At 44.2% G+C, this 20,173-nt stretch overlaps 1 protein-coding gene across 4 annotated transcripts in view; it reads right to left on the reverse strand.

Annotated features, from left to right (window-relative positions):
- The window catches only part of LOC8035649, a 72,511-nt gene that overhangs the window by 45,545 nt on the left and 6,793 nt on the right, over positions 1 to 20,173 (reverse strand). For all 4 annotated transcript variants that reach the window (XM_029993321.4, XM_029993323.4, XM_029993322.4 and 1 more), the window contains exons 3-5: positions 14,896 to 15,114; positions 14,087 to 14,293; positions 7,968 to 8,048 (exon numbers count right to left, since the gene is read on the reverse strand). In XM_029993321.4, coding sequence (XP_029849181.3) covers positions 7,968 to 8,048; positions 14,087 to 14,293; positions 14,896 to 15,114 — 507 coding nt within the window. The remainder of the gene's footprint in view (positions 1 to 7,967; positions 8,049 to 14,086; positions 14,294 to 14,895; positions 15,115 to 20,173) is intronic.

Consider the following 20,173-nt stretch of genomic DNA (forward strand, 5'->3'; position numbering starts at 1 on the left):
CGCGCATGCGCAGCACCGGTGGCGTCCGCTAGGGGCGCTCCGGTTTGTTTGTAAACATGAGTTGGTGTATAGCAAAAATTATTTACAACGAACTTCCACGATGCATTCGTTGTAAGGTGAGAGCTTCTCTTTCTTTCTCATCTCTTTGCTTCTGCGTTGTACCCCGAGTGTCGAACCGATATTTTTATCGGTTCGGTTCGGGTTCGGGTTCACGGCTTTCGGTTCAGTTCCGGTTCAGTTTCGGGGCTCAAAAAATAACGGTTCAAACCGGTTCGAACCGGTTTGAACCGCTAAATTGATAATATATTTCCCGCTTTGTTCTGTCATATGCACTATTTAGGCCGTGAAACTAACTGCTGTAAACGATCTGATTTTTGCGAGGACTTACTTTTGAGAATTTCGCGAATCGCCTACAATCTGCGAAAAATGGGTCCCGCGAAAAATTTCGGTAAAATGTAAACAGATTGAAATTTATATTGAGATTCCACCGCGTCAAGAAAATTACAACCCGCGAATTATTCCGAAACTTCAGCTTTGACCTAAATCGCGAAATATTGAGCCCACGAAAAATAAGTCGTTTACAGTATATAGATTTCTTCTTTTTTTATCGTTTGTTCAATCCAGTTTTGTTTTCAGGTACAAAAATTATAAAATTCTGTTATTTATACCTACACAACAAGAAAGGAAAATCTACATTAACATACAAAACGTCGTGTATATACGACTCAACATTCCTTCGTTTGCCAGGGTCACATACATTGTGCCTGAACCGAAATGTTTTCGCGAAGTGAAGTAGGTTGCCTGAAATACCCGTGATTGGTACAACTTTGTATCGCAGTATTAGATGTTGATTCGTGGTTTTGCCCTTGAACTAAGGAATTCATTACAGTGAATAAAATCATGAAATGGACAGTTCGTTGCCATATACACCATAAAATGTGTTTTATGGAATACGTTTCAGAATATATATATGATGACGAGACGACTGAACTCAAGGCAATATAATTTTCAAGATGTCACGAAAGTCACGGGACAAGTCCTTCCAGTCTATATTTTACAGAAACACTAAGCGACAATCGCAATGCTTGTTTTTCTAACTAGCATTGTTTGCTCTCAGCAGCATGATGCGGGCGACGAATCATGCGAAAAGGAGTGGCTGAAATTATTCACTCTAACCTATGAGCACCTTTGTACTGAGATCGAATCTGACCTAAAACAGTGCTTACCCATGTGAACATTTTCTTATATTGGATAAACTGGCATAGCCTGGTTCTTGAGGTTCGCTCTTGACAAAATGCCGGTCAATTTAATTTGCAAATAAGCATCACCCTCGCTAATTGATGATTTTTGTTAAATAGAACAAAGTGGAATTTCATGCTCTACTCAATTCGGAAGCTACTTAATTGGACACTTTCTGAGAGTTTAAGTGTGCAATCGTCATAGTTCCACCATTCGTTCCAGTAAAAAAAGGCGATAATAAAAACACATAAAAAACGCAATAATAAACTTCTATATATTTTAGAAGTTATATACGCGTGAGGAACACATATAGTTATTTAAATTAGCTTCAAAATAATAAAAAAAACATTATTTAAAGCTTTTCCAAATCACCTATAACGTGTCTATTGAGGATAAAAGCGCCGGAAAAGATTTGCAGAACATCTTTCAGATAATTTAAAGGTTCATTTACTTATATATCTTTGAGGTGACGATCTTCTATTTATGCTGCCAAATCTTCAGACAGGAATTAAGTATATTTTTATTATCATCGATAAATTGGACTTTATGAATTTCACATAACCGCCTGAGGCCGACACGGAAGGACGATACTCGAAAATACACTAGCTGTTGAGCCTTCGGAAACGTGCTTTTGTTAGCTGTTTTGCAGTGTAAAATACTGGGTTGCAGGGTATGCAAAAAACACTGTGGTCACATGATATATCTGAAGGCAAATACATGAAATGTGCAGAAATAAGGAGATGACACGCAATTTTTTTTAAATAATCCCTTACACAACACTTTACTGCAAAAAGAGATGCATAGAAATGCATAAAATGATATTCCTAATTAAACATAGATTCCGCGCAGGGCAAACAAAGATTTTTAGAATCCTAATATAAATCACTTTTGGGCATCAGCTTGCCTCAGCTCGAAACGTCGCGAGATACTACCTCGGGAGGCTAATGTTATCTTAGGTTTTACGTACACTTGTTTTGGGACCTTACTTCACGACTCTGTTCTTTATCAGTCATGTGCTGCAACATTTCATTAGGCTGCCGTATATCATCGTTTGGGAGCCTCAATGGTGTGCATACATGTAAAATGGGTCGTGCAGCATCTTTTTTTTACCTTAAGTTCAATAAATACCGCTAAGATGTAATCCCTGACGTTGATAACTTGCAAAAGCATCCCTTAGTTTGCCCCTCCGCGAAATGGCAGACGCAGTCAAAAGAAAGAAATGAAACAGCTTTCCCTCCTCAACTCGCAATTAGAACTATCAGCCACGTGATCTGATCCTAATATATGCACCGTCAATGTTTATCATAGTCCTACGCAGGGCTGGCAAAGCAGAGAGCATGGGCTCATCTTCAGGTATAGTTTTAGTTCGGCTATAATGGGGCCCGAGCCCCACTAAAGCGACAAACAGAAACAAACGACAGCGGCTAGCCTTAAACCAGAGTATTTCGCGATTTGACAGAGTTTGTAGAATAAAGAAGGCTATGGCAAAACACGAGTATCCTTCGCACGATGGTACCATTTGCAGGCTTGTAAACACTCGTGCAAACTTCGCGAGCACCGAACAACTCAAAGCCGTATAAAGGTACCACGCGAACATGCTGCATGTGTCTGAGGCTTGTCGCTTTCGTTTGTTTCTGTTTCTAGCTCTTGTGGGACTCGGGCCCATCATAATTTTTGAGTTGAACACGAGCCGTTACCCGAATGTTTGGCGATACTGGTTGTCATGAACCAGGGCATTCGACTCGGGATCATGACAACCGAGTACATCATGGTGTCACGTGACTCTCAGTGCGAAGTTGTGATGTCATGTGACGTCACGGTATCAACAACGTTAATAGATCTAGCGACGTTCTCAATTTGAATCGACTTAACGCGGTGAATCACGTGACGTCACGGGGTCACGTGATGTGACATTACTTGACAGCATGTCTTAACATCATGACGTCACGTGACGATGTGACACATGGCTAGTCATAGTGCCAATAAGAAAGCGCCGCAAAAAACCAGGATTTATTATACATTGCAATTCTGTATATGACGATTTGATCAATACGTAGAGGAATACACGTGCCAATTTTTTATTTTCAAATAATAAATTTGTAATACTAACAAAAAAAATACCGTGAACCGTTTTGAACCGGTTACCGTTATATTTTTTTCCGGTTCAGTTCCAAGATGGCGGCGAAGATTTCGGTTCGGTTCAGTTCCGGTTCGGCTAAAAATAACGGTTCTGTTCCGGTTTTCGGTTCGGTTCTGTTCCGGTTCGACACCCTGGTTGTAACGACACATATAAAACATTTTTATTTATTTTTTTGTGCCAAGATTTTTTTTTTTTTTTTTTTTTGTGCGGAGTTTGTTTTTTTAACTTCTCTTTTGAACTGCTTCTCTGCGTGAGCAACCGTTTTGGGCTGAAAATATTTTTTCTGTACGTGTAATTTTTAGAGTATTTTTTAGCTTTCTCTCCTTCTGAATCACTCTTTTTTGCTCAATTTTGTTTGCAACTTGAGCTTTTGGAATTTTCTTTCTTTCCTTCTTTTTTTTTTGGGGGGAAGGGACAGGCTAGTACACGATTGTTTGAGCGTTTTTGGAAGCCTTCCCGGGGTGGGAAAAGTTTGATATAGCCAATATGTTATTCACTATAAAAAGCACTTTTTACATGCAATTTTATTTAAACCTTCCGCGAGTTTGATAACGACAATAATTCGCTGTACGCGGGTTCCTTCTAAACGGGTTTCACTGCACTAAAATAAATATTACTTCTCATAACTTGGAGAAACGTCAATTTCTTCAATGTGTTCCAGCATAACAGTGTAAAGTTTGCATTGCACTGCAGAACATTTTCACTCTTCACCTTGTCCTCCCGCTGGCTGGCTGTTTCATGATCGGTGCGTGTATTATACGCCTTGTATGTCATTTACGAGAAGAATTCCAGATGAGACAACCAATTATCACTTTTATTGTTAGGCTTACGAAGAGAATGCGGAGCACGGAAGCGGTTTCAGCAGAAGTAAAGACCCTAAACACAAACAAAAAAAAAAGTTACACCAGATGTTTGTCTAACCTTTCAAACACGCGGCCCGCAGGCAAAGCGGCTATGAGTCCCGGTTCCCATGTCTCAAGCGCTAGAAGTGACATGTGCCATAGTGATCTCGTCTCAACGTTTCATTTTCGCTCGAAAAGTACCTCTGTTCTTTTAATATATACACACAGTTTTTACTTATCTGTGTTCATTTGCCCTTTGTTTCACTTTATTTTTTGCTTCACAGCTTTTTGTAATCTACAACAATTCCACTACTAGGCTGCAAGTGCGAGCTCTTTGTTGAAGGATGCATATCAGCTGCGCAAACTATCACCAGGAGTAATTGCCAAAGATAAAGCTACAAGCTCGGAATTCTCGCCTTAAAGAAGAAAAAAAAAAAATCACCATTAAAAGAAGAGTATTTGCTCAGGGTGTTGTAATAAAAATCGTCAGGAAAGAAAGACCTGACAATTTAACTGATTGTTATTTTAGAGGCAGGTTGTGCCTGGTTAACGCCCCAGTGAATTGAGCAAGGGGAACGACAGTGTATTTGCTCTCTTGTTCAATTAAAAATGCCAGCTTCTGTCGGCGGGGCGGTGTCATTTTAAGTTTTGTTATCACATCAGGTTAGGGCCCAAAGTAACCATATAAAGAAATTGAATCTAAAGATGGCACTGGCAAAGCCACGTTTACAAAAAAAAACATAAAACACAAGGTGTCTCCTCTTTAAAATCTTTTTTTTACAGCGGACCTGTTATGGGCTAGGTTCCCGAGGATCGTGTCCGGTACAAAATACTTGTCGACAAAAACGCCTCTGGACAGCTACCGCCATCAATAAGCGACGGCGGCAAGCACACAACCAGTATGGCTGCCGCCATCGCTCGTAGATGGCGCCAACCTTTCCAGCTATTATAGAAGAATGAATAGTTGGCGGCGCGTTGGTGGGAATTCATCGTAAGAAATAGCGCGAAAAATAGATGACGACAAAGAAGAAGCACACATAACGAGCGCAGCGCTCGTCACGTGTGTTTCTTCGTCCTCGTCTGTTTTGCGCGTTGCTTCCTACGCTCTTATCAGTTTCGGTTTGGACTTAGGATGGGCCGGCCGAGCGCCCTTTCGGGGAAAAAAGACTGGCTGCGGAGGGAGCGGCGATGTACGCAGCAGCGCGAATGGGTCCATAACCGCCGCAAAGCCCCTGTCACCTCGACTTCCACTGCGTAGGGTGCTTCAGATTCCCTTGCCAAACAAAAGCACATCGCTCGCCTGGAAAGCCGTCGCCGAGAACAGAACCAGCGATGTAAAGGGTGCCGGCAGGCCAACGCCACGGACGACGATCGTGCCATGGAGGCCAAGCGCAAGCACAAGGCCCGGCGATGACTGCACTCCACGCTGGCTGAACAGTTCCCGGGCGCGACGGCGATGTTCCGGAGGGAGTTTGTAGATTACCCGTCTGGTGTCACGTGCGCCGTGTGCGACCGACTCTGGGTCGCCAGACGTATCCACGATCAGCGGCGCGCCGGACAAAAAGAAGCGGGAAACGGGCGCGTGCGCGTTGCGGCAGTGTATCAAGTAGAACTCCGCTGGTCTTCCTTCTTCACGAGAGTGGAAAGGCTGAATGTTTTTTTTTTTTAATTTAATTTAATTTAAATTAAATTAAAATCCCCGTCTAGCCCCCACACTCAAATAAGTTTGAGACCACCGGGTCATATGATCGGTGAATGTATGCCAGCATTGTTCGGATCTGCATGCGTGGTGCTGTAGCACCCGGTAGGGATAGACTATGAGACGAAGGTGACGACCGAAAAACTAATGTTTACTTTTCGTATATCGCTTATATAACCTGATGGCGCCAGCAGTGCCATCTGTTAGGCATGACAACAAATACAACAATAGGGCGGCGACCCCTACAGGCGTGCTGTTAGGTATGTTTATATGTGCAATGTAATGCACGCAGAACTTTGGGTGCACGCAGCCATGTTCCGTGCCACTCAGTCAAAAATAAACAGCAAACTGATATGCCGGTACTTCTGACAAAGCCTCCTAGGCAAGTCTCATTTTCGGAGATCAGAGATCTACAAGCCGTCAGTGGCAGAGCTGTGGCACTGACGGAACAAAGCAACCCGCTCAAACAAGTGCTTCGAAGGCACTGGCGCGGGGTGTATTGCCTCTCTGTGGAGCCTGCGCTCACAAACAGAAATAAACATGCAACTTTTATTGTATGTTGCTCATATTCGTCGAAAGGCATATTTCTAAACAACAAGATAGTTTAGTTTTCCTCATGTTCGAAACGGACGAGTTAGACCATAGCCCCTTATATAGGAGGCTATGGTTAAACAAACACCAAATCCCGCGGTTTTCCTTCCTTCTGCAGGCGCTTGACGGCTCATTGTGGCACCATGAATTGAGACAGAACACTGTGTCCATTTACCTGGTGCGATATAAATCATGGTATTTCTCCTTAGATGAAAATAGGCACTTAGCGCTTGTTAGCGTGTTCAAGAAGTTTGAACAAAGTCGATGACAGTCAGCTGCCTCGATTTCGACACGACCACATCGGTTCAGGGTGATCTAAACGACCACAACATGGTATACTACGGTAGACAGTAAAAAAAAATACTAATAAATTTAGCGATACAAAAAAAAAAAAGAAGCTTCTTTGGCCAGTTTTGGCATGAAATTTGTGCTTGGGAGTGGGATGGCACAGCAAAAGTGAAATAGTGCACAATGGCACAATGGGTGCAGCGCCTCCGTCCCTTTTTACATGGGGTTGTCTGCTCACTTATTGGAGAGCTAAAGACATGAGCTTGGAGAGGGGGGGGAGGTGGAGGGGGGGTGCATTTCACCAATTGTTTTAGGAGCTGTGATGACATGCAAGTCTAGATTAAAATCAAGTTTTATTGTTTTAGTTCTACCTCTCGCAATACAGGGTCCAAAACAAGTTGCAAAAATACTACCTCCTCTTAATGTGTATGTTTACTCTCCGTGTTGCATTATCCCATATCTTAAAGGGGCGGTGCAACGATTTTATGGTTAAAAGAATTTGCATCTCGTAATTTTTACATTGTTTATCGTGTCCCGGAGGATAGAGAAAACACCTCCTTCATTAAAAATGTCACCATTCCGCTGCATAATCGCAAAGCAAAAGTCAAGCTTTTTCCCCCCACCTGCAGCCCCAATTGGCAGCCAAAGGAACTACGGCGAGAAGATTACGTGACCTCGCTCGGCTCTAAGCTGCAACATAACACCCGCTAATGTCAGCAGAGAGAGAGGGAGAGGAAGCGTCCTCTGAGAGAGCACACGGGAACCTACACGGCACTCCCAATGACGTCACTAGGAGGGGGACCAGGTGTGACCCTGAAGGCTGGGAGCGAGTTGAGTGGTGCCCGAAATGCCAATATTTCTCTTTTTTTTAAGCAACAACTAGAACACGCAGGCGAAATCCGTTTACTGTTCTTTACTTGAGCAGTTACTTGAGAAGTGACAGAGGGCAACCTCCAGAAATCTTTGACCAAAGTCCGGAAATCGTTGCACCCCCCACTTTAATATGTTTAACCAACTAGCCCACCAGATGATCTTGATGCGGGGCATCCAAGGAATGATGCAAATCTACAACATTAGATGACAGAATGTTAATATCAAGTAATCCAACGTTCCTTTTAGTTCATGTTAAGATGTGCATGTGAGACAAACACAAAAAAAAAGTTCTCACCTTTTGGTTCTGGCTTATTAGTGGTTGAGCTATGTTGTAAGACTCCTTAGGACAGCAGTAGATGAGTTTGGCCCCCATTGCCTGTTGGAAAATAAAAGATTAGCCTCATTACACTAGTGTAAGTGTAATGGTGTAACTTATATCAAATGATTCACGAACAAATGTATCTTACCAATAAATATCTCCGTGTTCACATTACTTCTAATGTGTCGTGAAAAACTCCTACCCATCACGTAATTGCTAACGCTAAATCTATGCTTGAATAACCAAAACGAAATTTTACGCTAGACCCAATGTTATTCAAATTACTTTTTGTAAAAATCTAGTTTGATCCAAGCTGGAATACGCCGTTCGGAGATCTGCAAAGTTGCAGCGTACGTTTTGTACTCTCTTACTATCATCATAGTGCTAGTGGCTAATCTAGGAAAGTCACTCTATCCCTGCCGCTTCTTTTATTAAAATCAAAAAATATCTCGTTTATGCATTTCTACGGAAATGATTATTTTAATGCTCTACTAAAAAACAGACTACAGTCGCCAGCCGATTTTTCGGACGCCAATAATTCGGATTTGTTCGCTACTTCGAACCTAAAGAAGGAACTGTGACCTACCCGATAGAAATAATGCATATTCACGACCAATGTTTCAGACAGCTCTAGTCCGAATTTAAATTTTACGGACATAACTGTCGCGAGCGATCGGCGGAAAACACAACTGAGAAGCGGCCCTTTTGGATTCTATGTTGGCTGCACATGGATTGGCTTAGTTTGGCATTAATACTCGAGTACTGCTAAGTCCTACCGCTAGGTCTGTGTTCCAAAATTTACTCGATCCGACTCCGGTGTAAAGGTTTCGTACCGTGACGTTCCAAAACTTACTCGCGCTTGCTCGATGACGTCGGAACTCGCATTCCAGAAGCGAGTTGTTTACTCCCCAGTAATTACTCACGCTACCCTTCTCAATCGCAGGATGACATTAGATAAAATTGAGTAAATATGTCACGTGATCTGTTCGTCGTCTGCTTTCTGCGCCGACAGCCGTCAAAGCTCGTTTGCTCCATTGGCTTTAGTGGTGGTTGTTCGAAATTACGAAGAATGAGGTGCAGTCGTTTATGAGTGGCTATTGTGATTTGCTGGTTTTAACGCAAGAATTGACTGCAGACCCAGGCTGTGCACCTTCACCGGGAAGGTATACCCACTGTTATTATCATAGTGCGAGCGTAAACAGGAGCTTCTTTGCATCCTCGTCCTTGGTGTTTGAGGGAATTCCGTATTACCACATTCACGGCTCAAAATATTTGAATACAGTAGATGATGCAAAAGTATTTTTTTCCCCAGAGGGTCTGTAATAAGAGGATAAGGCTCGTAAGGCAATGAAAACTTCGAAGATTTTATGTATATGATCAGTCAACAATCCCTCCCCAAGAAATTGGCTATTCGCAACTCCAACGCCCTATAGGTGGCGGGGCGGTAGCTCCAAGATGGCGGAAGAGACGGGGATAGATTCTCCAGGATTTCCCGTGCGCCCGCTCGCTGACGCTGGTCAGTGCGCTAAAAATGATTTATTTGTCCACAAATGCGAAGCGGTTAGGGCAAGATCATATAGTACAGATGATGGAGATGTTGATGCGCGTTAAGAAAACGAGCATGCTGATATTTAAAAGTTGCCGAAACATCAACTTGCGAAGCTGTGTGGTGGGCGAGCGCATTCTCGGCACCGGCTACGTCACTGTTTATTTGTGGAAGAATAGTTCTTGGGGGGGGGGGGGGGGGGGGGGGGGGGGGGATGAAGTTATCGTGTTTGCGCTTTGCCTGGCCATTAGTGCCCTGAAAAGTGAGCCGCGCACAATGGCCATCAAACTTCAGGAAAGACGCGTTCACAGTAATGATGTGTTCATGTCACAGGCTCACAACTAGCTGCTCACCGTCTCGGTTTTAGTGTACTGCAACACGTGATCAAACTGCTCAATGGTTATTGATAGAAAGGTTGTTGCCGCAAGCTACCGTGCGGTGTGACATTACAACAGGAAGCTCACTCTGCGCCTTTGAAGCACAATAGAGAGTTTTCATAGACCGTTTTCGTCATTCCCCAAAGCTCTCCGCAACCCGCTACGATACCCGGAACTCTAAATTGAAGGCTATCGGCGCGCAGGCGCAGTAGCAACTTCTTCGTTGCGGAGGGCTTAGCGGAGGGGGAAACGCGGCCTACGAGAACTCCCTAATTTTTAGCACGCGCCAGGAACGTTGCTGTGCTCGCGGTAGCCAACGGTAGCCTGCGGTAACGCCATGCTAAAACGGCCTATTTCTGCGGCAACGCCATGCTAAAACGGCCTATTAAAATAATCGGCGTATTTAGGGGTTTTATTCATTGCTCTAGCTATCAAAAATAAATAATTTAGTCTACCATACATTTTTTGTACTTTGTTATTTGCAACGTTGCGGCCCCTCTCGCCAGAACTTCCCGTTGTAAGCTCTCGTTACGAACGGCTGGCTAACACTGACGCGATGACAATGCTTTGAGCATTTCTTTATTTGCTTTGTAATTATCTAAAACCAAGTACGGGTATTTCGTCTTTCTAAAGTGCTTGAAATAAATGATAATGTTCCTTGTAACGGCCTTAAAACGTAAACCCATTTCCGATGTGTATTGCTCGACATACTCTTGCGCGACGAGTTTTCTCCTACTTATGGCAAAGAATAGACTCTTCGTAGACCGTACTCTAGAGCTTCACATTATTAGCGGGAGATTTCGCCGTCACGTGGAACACAGATTGAGCTGGCGGCCATGCACAAGACCAGAAATCCGCAGAGTATATGTGGTATACGAAAAGTCCCTAATGGAATTAGACATCCCGATTCTTCGTGCAACGCTGTTGCAAGGCGGAGCACAAGAATTCCCATTTTAGCGCGCTCATTTTTTTTTCGTTAAAAAGGCTTGACGCATCAAGGCCGACAGTCCCTGCCACCGTTCCCGCGCCGCCTCCGCCGCTGCCGTCCCCGCTCCTCTGGTTCTCCGTTCGTCCGCGAGAGGGCAAGCGGCGCGCTGGAGTTGCGAATAGCGGTTTAAAAAATTTTCTTTGTGACTTTGTGATTATATTCACGTCAAAGCGAACATAAGTTACATATCACTATTGAGAAAGCCCTCTGCGCTGTCCCGCTACACCATGTGGAAGCAATTTCTGCAAAACATAATCGGGGCAAATTACGATGCGTGGAATGTATGCGTTCAGAGTGCCTGGACTGAACTTGCAGCGATTGCACTGATTAATAAAAAAATTTTTTTGATGTCTAACTGAAAGGAGTAAGTAATTTTGATCTCAATATACAACCCAAAAGGAGCTGGTGGAGCCACTTCAGAAAACATCGCAGAGTCATTAATATCAGTCTCTTTGGTTGCTTTCTCCATGATCAAAAAAGATTGTCTGCTATTTTCTGCCACCACTGCTGTGTTTTCTTTTTGCTGTAGCCGAAGATGAAGCTAGTCCGCGTAGTATCCAGGTGATTATAACGGCCGTTCCAAAATCGAGTTGCGGATTGTTTACTCGCGATATCACGTGGCATTGCCCGCTGATGCAGGAGACAGGTTACTCGGGTAAGATTTGGCACGACTTTTCTTTCTCTAGCTGCGCGTCATTATCATCATCATTGTTGTTACCACTTTACTTTGTTCATTCGTCATTGCAGTCGTGGACTTGCACCTCTCATCTCGATCTCGTCTCGGTGAATCATGTTTTCGGACTATGCTGGCTTGGCCGTCATTGCCCCATTCATTCTTCCGCCGCCGCTATGAGTCACTAAGAAGCACAGAAAGTACTCCACCATAACGCCAGAAAAGAATGCAGTGATTCTGAAGCTAATAGAAAGTTGCCGAAGGCAAGGGGAGGCGCAACCTGAAACAAGGTGTGCATGCGTAACCTGAAGCAAGGCACTATTTACGGGTTTTTTAAGCTCGCTTAGACGTAATAAAGGCAATCTTTTTCATCTGGTGATTTTCCGAAATGCGCTATTATTTGGACATTTTTTCGGTCCCTGCGAAGTCAGAAAAATCGGTCGGCGACTGTATTCCTTAGCTCCTCGTAAGTTTCAACACGAGTCAATCGTCAGTTTGTAGTTGGCCTACCTTATTAGTAGAGCCCTGCATGTCCGCAGATTATCCACGGATATCCGCGGTAAACTGACGGATTCGGATAAAAATGATTCAAATTTGGCAGATTGCGGATCGAATGCGGATGCCAGGGGCTGCGGATGCAGATCGGATATCCGCAAGTCCGGATGTCCGCATCCGCAATGAGTGAGTGGTAATACGAAAGTGTATCATCAAATGTATCGAAGGGGCAAAATACACTCTTAAAATAAATGTGCCAATTGGGAATAAAATCAATATTTACATCAATAAAGATTTGAGTCTCACTAAATATTGCTTTAGAAGGTTTTATCTTGCCAAAAATACTGCCCCCGGAAAAAGGGAAGAATGCAGGAGTATCAGTCGTCGCTAATATGATACTATAATTTTTTTTTTTTTTAAGTTTTAATAATGCTTGATTTTATTATGTAAAATGAATGCGCAGATCGAGAGTCGGAGAGGGTTCCAAATTTTGCGGATGCAGTTCGGATACGGATACAAAGTCTGCAGATGCAGATCGGAAGCGGATACAGAGAAAAAGAAATTCTTCAAAAAACACTGATTTTTATAAATTACATATTTACATCCATCTACATCCAGAGAGTATTCCCAGAAATTTTCACTAGATTACACTGCATAGTTAATTTTTTATAAATTATTTTCTGTCCACCGAAGCTAAAGAAAAGGTAGGGTATGAAGCACTTTGAACGCAATTTTCTGCGTTCCACTTTTTGGTATAAATTCCATTTTAGTCGATCTATCGTTTGATAATGGCAATACAGGGAAGGCTCGTTCTTCACTTTTCCTGACGGAAATTTAATAAGGAATGCGCCTATGGAGTTTGTTTGTCACTTTACAGATGTCTTTTATAAAATATGTTGACATTTTGTCGGGGACACAGAAGACCAAAAAGTTGACCAATTTTGCAGAAGAGAAAATTGATAGAAATCAATGACTTTTTACAAAAAACTTTCCATAGGCACACCCCCTAAGCATTCTGCTACATATCTAGCGAATAAAAATCTTGAATATTGTGATAGTTTTCCGACGATAGATTAACTAAACAATGTAGGGGTGTTGCTGATAGAAGCTGCTCTAATTTCCTTCCCACTTAACCGACAGACCTGAAATTGTGTTATGCACCCTCTAGCATGACCACAAGCCTACCCTGTAAATTTCATTAATTTTAAGCCAAGGGTTCAAAACTTGACCCTCCCAGGGGTGTCTCCCCTTAAGAACATTGCAGATGCGGATACAAAGTCAGCGGATGCAGATCGGATCCGGATGATCAAACTGTTATCTGTGCAGGGCTCTAATTATTGTGAAACATCAGCTTACATTGATGCCCACCCACCAAAAAGGTCATCTGCCTTCCAGCACCTTCAGTAAATGTATCATTACCTGATTTACTTAAAGAGGTGTAACCTATCGCCTTTGCTAATATTGTAACGGACAGATTACTTTCTAACAAAATTGCATTCTTCGTTTGTATTTACAGCACCATTCGTTAGGCACCTATGAAAGGTGCCTAGCCAATGACACTATCCCTGCCTCGTCATTCGCCAGCCACCTTTCGTAGATTGCAGCGATTGGCTATGACTGTGCTCTGTATGGAAGCAACTGAGGAAGGCTTGTTCTTACACGACGCATAAATTATTCGAGTAACTGAGGTACCAATGCGGACAATAAGAGCTGAAACAGTCCTTCGCACATCGTTGGCGTGCCTGCCGGTTTCTTGGAGGGCTGTGGTCCAAACTAGGAAGGAAATGCGGAGTTGAAGTCCCAGACTTCAGACTATTCGACAAATCGAGAGATAGTAGAGCTTACCCATCCGGTCTTTTTCTGCAGTAGCACAAAAAGGACGGATAGAGTGTTTCGGCTCGTACCGTCCGTGGGGGAACATGGATGCGTGGAAAGTGACAGGCAAGACGCAAAACCATGCTACCCTGTAGTTTGTAGCATCCGCGAGATGGGAACGGACGCCGCCCTCGTACGCACCTTGGCCTCGGTGATCTTGCGGACAGACCGCGAGTACGCCCGAGCCGCTCGCGAGTGCGCCTCCTTCTGGGCGACGGACAGGGGCTCGCAGTCGCACTCCATCAGCAGGGGCAGCACCACGTCCGGGTTCAGAGGATTCTTGGCAGAGAGTATGCGTGCCGAAAAACTCCTGGCCGGTGTATGGTACGGCGTCGATCGGACCCCATGCTGAGACCAAAGATGCGGAGCACGACCGTTAGCGGCAGCCTCACAACGTAGTCATGGAATGTTTGTGCTGCCAATTTCCCGTCATTGCAAGCTCCTTATAGTAGACATGTGAGAGTATAAATAGTTGCTAATAAATTGAGAATGGCAGGGTCTTGCCTTTCGAAAGCCCAGCCTCTGGCAGGCGCTCCATGCTCTCCGCCAAGCTTTGACTGCACGCCCGCGATTGAGGTGCATAAGACGCCAAAGCTGACGAAGGTAGGCAGCCCACGCCAAAGGTTGGACAACCGAAGATGCTCCCTCTGCTATTCTCACCTTGCCAGCGACTATAGTACTTTTGAAAGCAGAATGCTTTTACGGGCTGGTTTCCAAGTGTAGAGCGCCACGAAAGGTCCCTACAAAAACGTTACAATACAGCCGAGTCACGTAGCCTCAATTAAGCGGAAAGCGTTTCAACCAAATTACCTCACGTATGTCTCGACGTCAAGCAACTTTTCTCCAAAAATTTAGCGGGAGAACTTCCTGCTAGAAAAACAAGAGGTGGCTGCCAGATCTCTGGTCTTTATACCGGTGCCTGGTGTCGCAGAAGACAGTGATGCACCTACCATGGGACCAGGGGCCGGTGCTCCGGGTGCCTGGGGGATTCTGTTGAAGGGACCCCCCTCTGCTCGCACCTCGGCAGCCAGGTCAAAGTCCTCGTCTGAATCGGCGCCCTCGGCGGCGGACGCCACCGCCAGGTCATACTTGCGCACGGTGTCCGAGATCTTGAGGGCGGCCACACGCGCAGCCTTGCGAGAAGGCCGGATATTCGACTGCGGAGAGTCCTGGAAAGTGAAAGGTGATTAAAACCTTTCGTCGGCTCCCAAAGATCGCCAATGATGGTTATGCTTGCCGTTAGTTTGTGCAAGGGGGTGCTTGACTTTCCCAACAGCACTTAGGAATAGCATACTATGTGCGATCAGCTGTTCACGAGACAGAAGTTTGTTGAGGGGAATAGAAAAATCGGAGTATCGGCTACAGTTTTTTTGCGAAAACTTGCACATTTTTTTATGGTTCCTCTCACAACACGACATTAGCAAAATAACTAACAAAACCTGAGAATAACAACAAGAGGAAAAGCCAACAAAACAAATGACAGCTCAAGTTTATTTGAAACTGTTTAAATACATGCATGGTTTACTTTCCCTTCTGCTCTTTTCCTTTACAGCCTTTGGAGATGTAACCTGACATGTAAAACACACCTTACAGCACCAAGCACATTACACTTAGTATTTTTGTGGCTCACATATTGACGGTATCAGAGCCAATCTTAGAGTAGCCCCAACATGACAGGAGATAATTAAGCTTTTAGCTCATTGATAACTACTAGAGCACTCAATATCACTCATACAAAGTCATGTGATTGTAAAATGAGCTATAACTCCTTAGTTCGTAATTTGCATGCACTGCTACAATACGAAACAGTCACACCTGCCATATAATGGCAACTTGGGCCATAGATTAAAAAAATGTGTCATGTGTTCTAGCTATATTAGTACAGAATCTATGGAAATGCACCTGCTATGAAGGAGCATAGTAGGTAGTTGCAGGTAATTTTGCCATAAAAATCAGTGTATGTACTAACACCAATGAGGAATCTTTGGGTTCATTTTCAAAACACAGGCTAAGCAACTAAACCTGTGCTTTTAGTGACATGAACTAGACTACCAAGATCAAAAATGGTATCAGGAGAATGCACTGGCAAGACGAAAATAATCCCTGGAGAAGGGGAACAAGAGGGACAAAGGACAAACACAAATCTCCAAACACAGCTAGGCGACTGGTGAGCGACCGAAAAAATCTGCCTGGTTTAAGTATCGAACCCGGGACCTCTCCATTACAGGTGGAGCGCTCTACCAACTGAGCTAACCAGGGGTTAGACGCCAGTAGAGCAAACGGGTTTTATCAGCTGCCACCAGCCTAACATCAACAAGGGTGAAGCTTGCAGTTTAAGGTTATAATTATAATACAATTAAATGCAGAGGTGCAAGCGAGCCGGACAAGAATGATGTCCTTTTCGTCATTCTTGTCCAGCTCGCTTGCACCTTTGCATTTAATTGCATTATAAATATGCACTGGAAAGCTTTTTCAGCAATACCATAGTAAGGACAATTGTAACTAAAAAAATGACCGCATCTCCACGTGGTGAATGATGTTGATTGCGGCAAAGCTCTGGTGGTGCTGATGATACTGATTTTGTTCATAGGTAGTGCTGATGGTGGTGATTTTTTTTTTATTGCTCATAGGTAGTGCCGAGTTCCAGGTTGCATTGGTATGGAATGTGTGGTATGGAACGTGGTTATATATGTATTTAAGCATTTGACTGCAGCGCCCTCTCGTCTATAAACAATAAGCCAATGCATGCAAAGTTTAACACGATTATATACGCATCTGACCGCAGCGCCCTCTCCTGTATAGACAGACGTTAAGCGGCAACATGCAACGTTTCATCCATGACATCCCCAGCTTTTGAGTTACTACCACATCTCAGAGCCCCCTACCCATACCGCAGTCGTGGCTGAGTGGTTAAGGCGATGGACTAGAAATCTATTGGGGTCTCCCCGCACAGGTTTGAATCCTGTCGACTGCGCAAACAATTTTTCTTTTTTTAAGAAGACAGATGGGATGGCAATCGATGTGAGCACGGACGCCAGACGGACAAGGCTAAACCCTAAGGAGCTTCGCCCCTAATATGTGACAAGTTAAGAATGCAGTAGAAGCTTCCCCTGTCCTCAATGACACTTCTGTTAAATGCCCAAGCACAGCCAAAGCATGAATGAAGGCAACAAGCACACATGATGAAAGCAGGGTTTCTACTGCATTCTTAACCTGTGATAGACTATAGTCAACTGTCATTATATAAAATTAAAAAAAAAAAAAAAAACTACACTCTTGGCTATATGGCGATTATTTTAATGTATTTACAAATCACTTAGTTCATACGCAAAAATTTGGCTGGTTATTAAATCTAGGAGAGCTGTCCTTCGTATTGAACCAATCAATCCATACTGACGGTGCAACGAATGAGTGATGGTTAGCAAGAATGTAGCCTCTAAGAATAATGACGGCCACTCCTGTCTTTGCCACATGCGTAAGCATAGGAGTTAATTTCTTTTTCTTATTCTGAAGTGCTAAGCAAGGAGTCAACAACTATAGACCATTCCATTTAGCGCTCTCTGAGAGGCACCATTTTGTTCAACCGCAGCGCCCTCTCCACACATCCGGGAAGTTCAGCGGGTTCGGCGGGGTAAAACGAGAGAGAGGGCACGCGCCCGACTCCACTAGGAGACGACAAACTGGGAGGTTGCCGTTCTCCATCTTTGGGCTGTATCGGCGGGCAGTATGGAACATCGAACTCTCGCATGTGGCTGCCGTTGTGAAGTGGTTCGCGTTCTTAGAATAGTTGTGGCTACTCCAAAATCACCCTATAGCTCTCAGTTGTTCTATTTCGCTAAATGATCAACTAGCATATCCTTTTTCCGTTACTTAAATAGCAGTTGAGTCAGCCAGCAGTACTACCCTCGACTACTGCGTGTATTGCGGCAGGAGAGCATGTTTTTTTTATTATTTCAGACTTCCAATCATGGTTGCTAAAGGCCTACACCAGTACGAACTTTGTATAGTAAAGAAAGGTACAGCAATCGGATTTACTTTTCGCCAAAGAGACCTGCCAATCTGACACAGTTTTCCGTTTTTTTGTTTTTTTATTTGCACGCAGGTAACAGCACAATTGGACGCTGCGAGTCTTTTTATCTAGCATAGTATTACACGACAACTGGCATACCAAAATCTGCGCATCTGCGCTTGAAAGTTCCAAAATGACGCGATTTTAAACAGAGTTTGCACGCCAGCCAGACGCTAGCTACAGCCCACTCGGCGGAGCGGACGACGTGCGGGGTGAGAGGGGGAGTGCATTTTTTTCTCTTTTACCCTCTCTGCTATGACCCTAATGGAACGGTCTATACTTCAAGACAACTTCCTGAAGTAATTATAGCTATGGCCACTTGTGCACCCAAGCACCTTCAGCACTGATCAAAGCTGCCTATGCATGTGCACTCCTCACTTCTGAAATGCCACATAACTTTATTCCAGAGTATAGAAGGCTTTTCCAACTTGTGATAGTTATTAAAACTGGGCTCCACGAAGCAAATAAGCGACAAAGCTTATTTGGTGGAGTCTGACTGCATGCAGTGTCAGAACAGTTGTTGTTGACATCGCAAGCTGAGTGAACGTGTTAGTTACATACTTGTGCTTTGCATTTTGTTTGTACAAACTATTTCCTAATTATACACTTGTAGCTTTTGTTTTATTTTATAATTCAAACAATAATGATTGAGTCAAATTGCCAGAGAAATTGCTACGAGTTAGAGTAAGGAGCCCAGCGTTTCCTAGTCATATTCAGAATTCCAACTGCATCAACCGCTTGGTGACAAGAAAAATGATGTCGCAAGGAAAGGGGCCATTGCCTACGAGCAGAGTGCAGATCACAGGAATTGCGTGGCACACCAGAAGCTTCAACCCACTTACATCCAAATACCATTTAGCACAATATAAAATGTGCTTCGACTAAGTGCAGGATGGCACAGAGCCAGCAAAACAGAATGCTTTCTTCATTTGAGCATGTGCAAGATAAAGCCTGTCCATCAAAGCTCCCCCTTAAAACTACATCTTAGCCCTTCGAAGGCCATGTGTCGGATGTCACTCGACAAAGAAATATTCCCTATGATCAGGAGTTGGGGCTTTCCCGACAGTCTCATTTCTGCTTTGCAGCCAATTGTTGCACACGCCCTGACAATTTAGACTTGCGTCATTCACCATAGGAGTGAAAGCATGATGCCTTCCATTTCGTACCTTTATGTGAAATAGCTCAAGCAATAACTTTTTTTTTTTCTTCTTAGACCAGCGGACTTTTGCGCGCACGTTCACACCTTGTTTATTATAGCAGATTTTTTCTCATTCGCTTTTGTTAAGCCTCGTGAATTCATGAGGCGCCTGTCTCCATGGCTTCGTGCATGCGGGGTGATTAGAGAGAGTAAAGTCGCCTTTTGACCTCTGTTTGCCCTTGTGACCAATAAAGGGTGCTTCGGTGCCCTCTGCCGGTGGCTGGGAGAAACTAGAGCCACTAAATAAGCTACGCTTCAGAGTGACAACATTTCAGCCATCTTGGTGCATAAAATCAGGATTGGCACTATGGGGATTCCTGTAGTCTACCTTCCCTGATGGCTGTGATACCGGCCACAGTTCGAAACGCTTCGCCTCCTTCACTGTGAGCTCCGACCTGTTCGTGAGGCGGAGGGTCCCGTCTTGGAGGGCCCTCCCCTCACTCTCTCTCGGGGGCGCCTCTTTCCGTTCCCCTGCTCGGATGCGGAACACTGCTGACAGGCGAAGAAGTTTGGCCTTGTCTTTTCCCGCTTTCAGGAAGGGCAGTTGTTCGGTGACCCCGAAAGAGATAGCACACATATTGGCGACTTCTCTAATGCTTTCCCGCCCACTGGCTCTCCGGAACCCTGCGTCAGGCAGGTAAGGACCTTTTCTTACCTTGCCGGCGCGGGGGGCATTTTGAATGGGGACACAGTAGTTCATGTTGAGAGTGTTTTAATAAATACACTTGGACAATGGCCTTTCTCTGGTACGTGTCTTCTCTTTTGCTATATTCGTGACAGTGAGACAAGGTAGACGATCATTGGCACCGACGGAGGTAATTTATCGAACTGAACCGCGGCAATGTGTCCCTAAACGTAGTCTATATTGCCGCAAAGATGTGGGGACCACGCTACTAGGTTTGATGTTGTTGAGATGGCCCTTTGGTTACTGTATCGGTACCTCTGCTTGGTAGCTAGCAAA

Source organism: Ixodes scapularis, unplaced genomic scaffold, assembly GCF_016920785.2.
Source record: "Ixodes scapularis isolate PalLabHiFi unplaced genomic scaffold, ASM1692078v2 PGA_scaffold0__279_contigs__length_252992795, whole genome shotgun sequence".
NCBI classification, from domain to species: Eukaryota; Metazoa; Arthropoda; class Arachnida; order Ixodida; family Ixodidae; genus Ixodes; species Ixodes scapularis.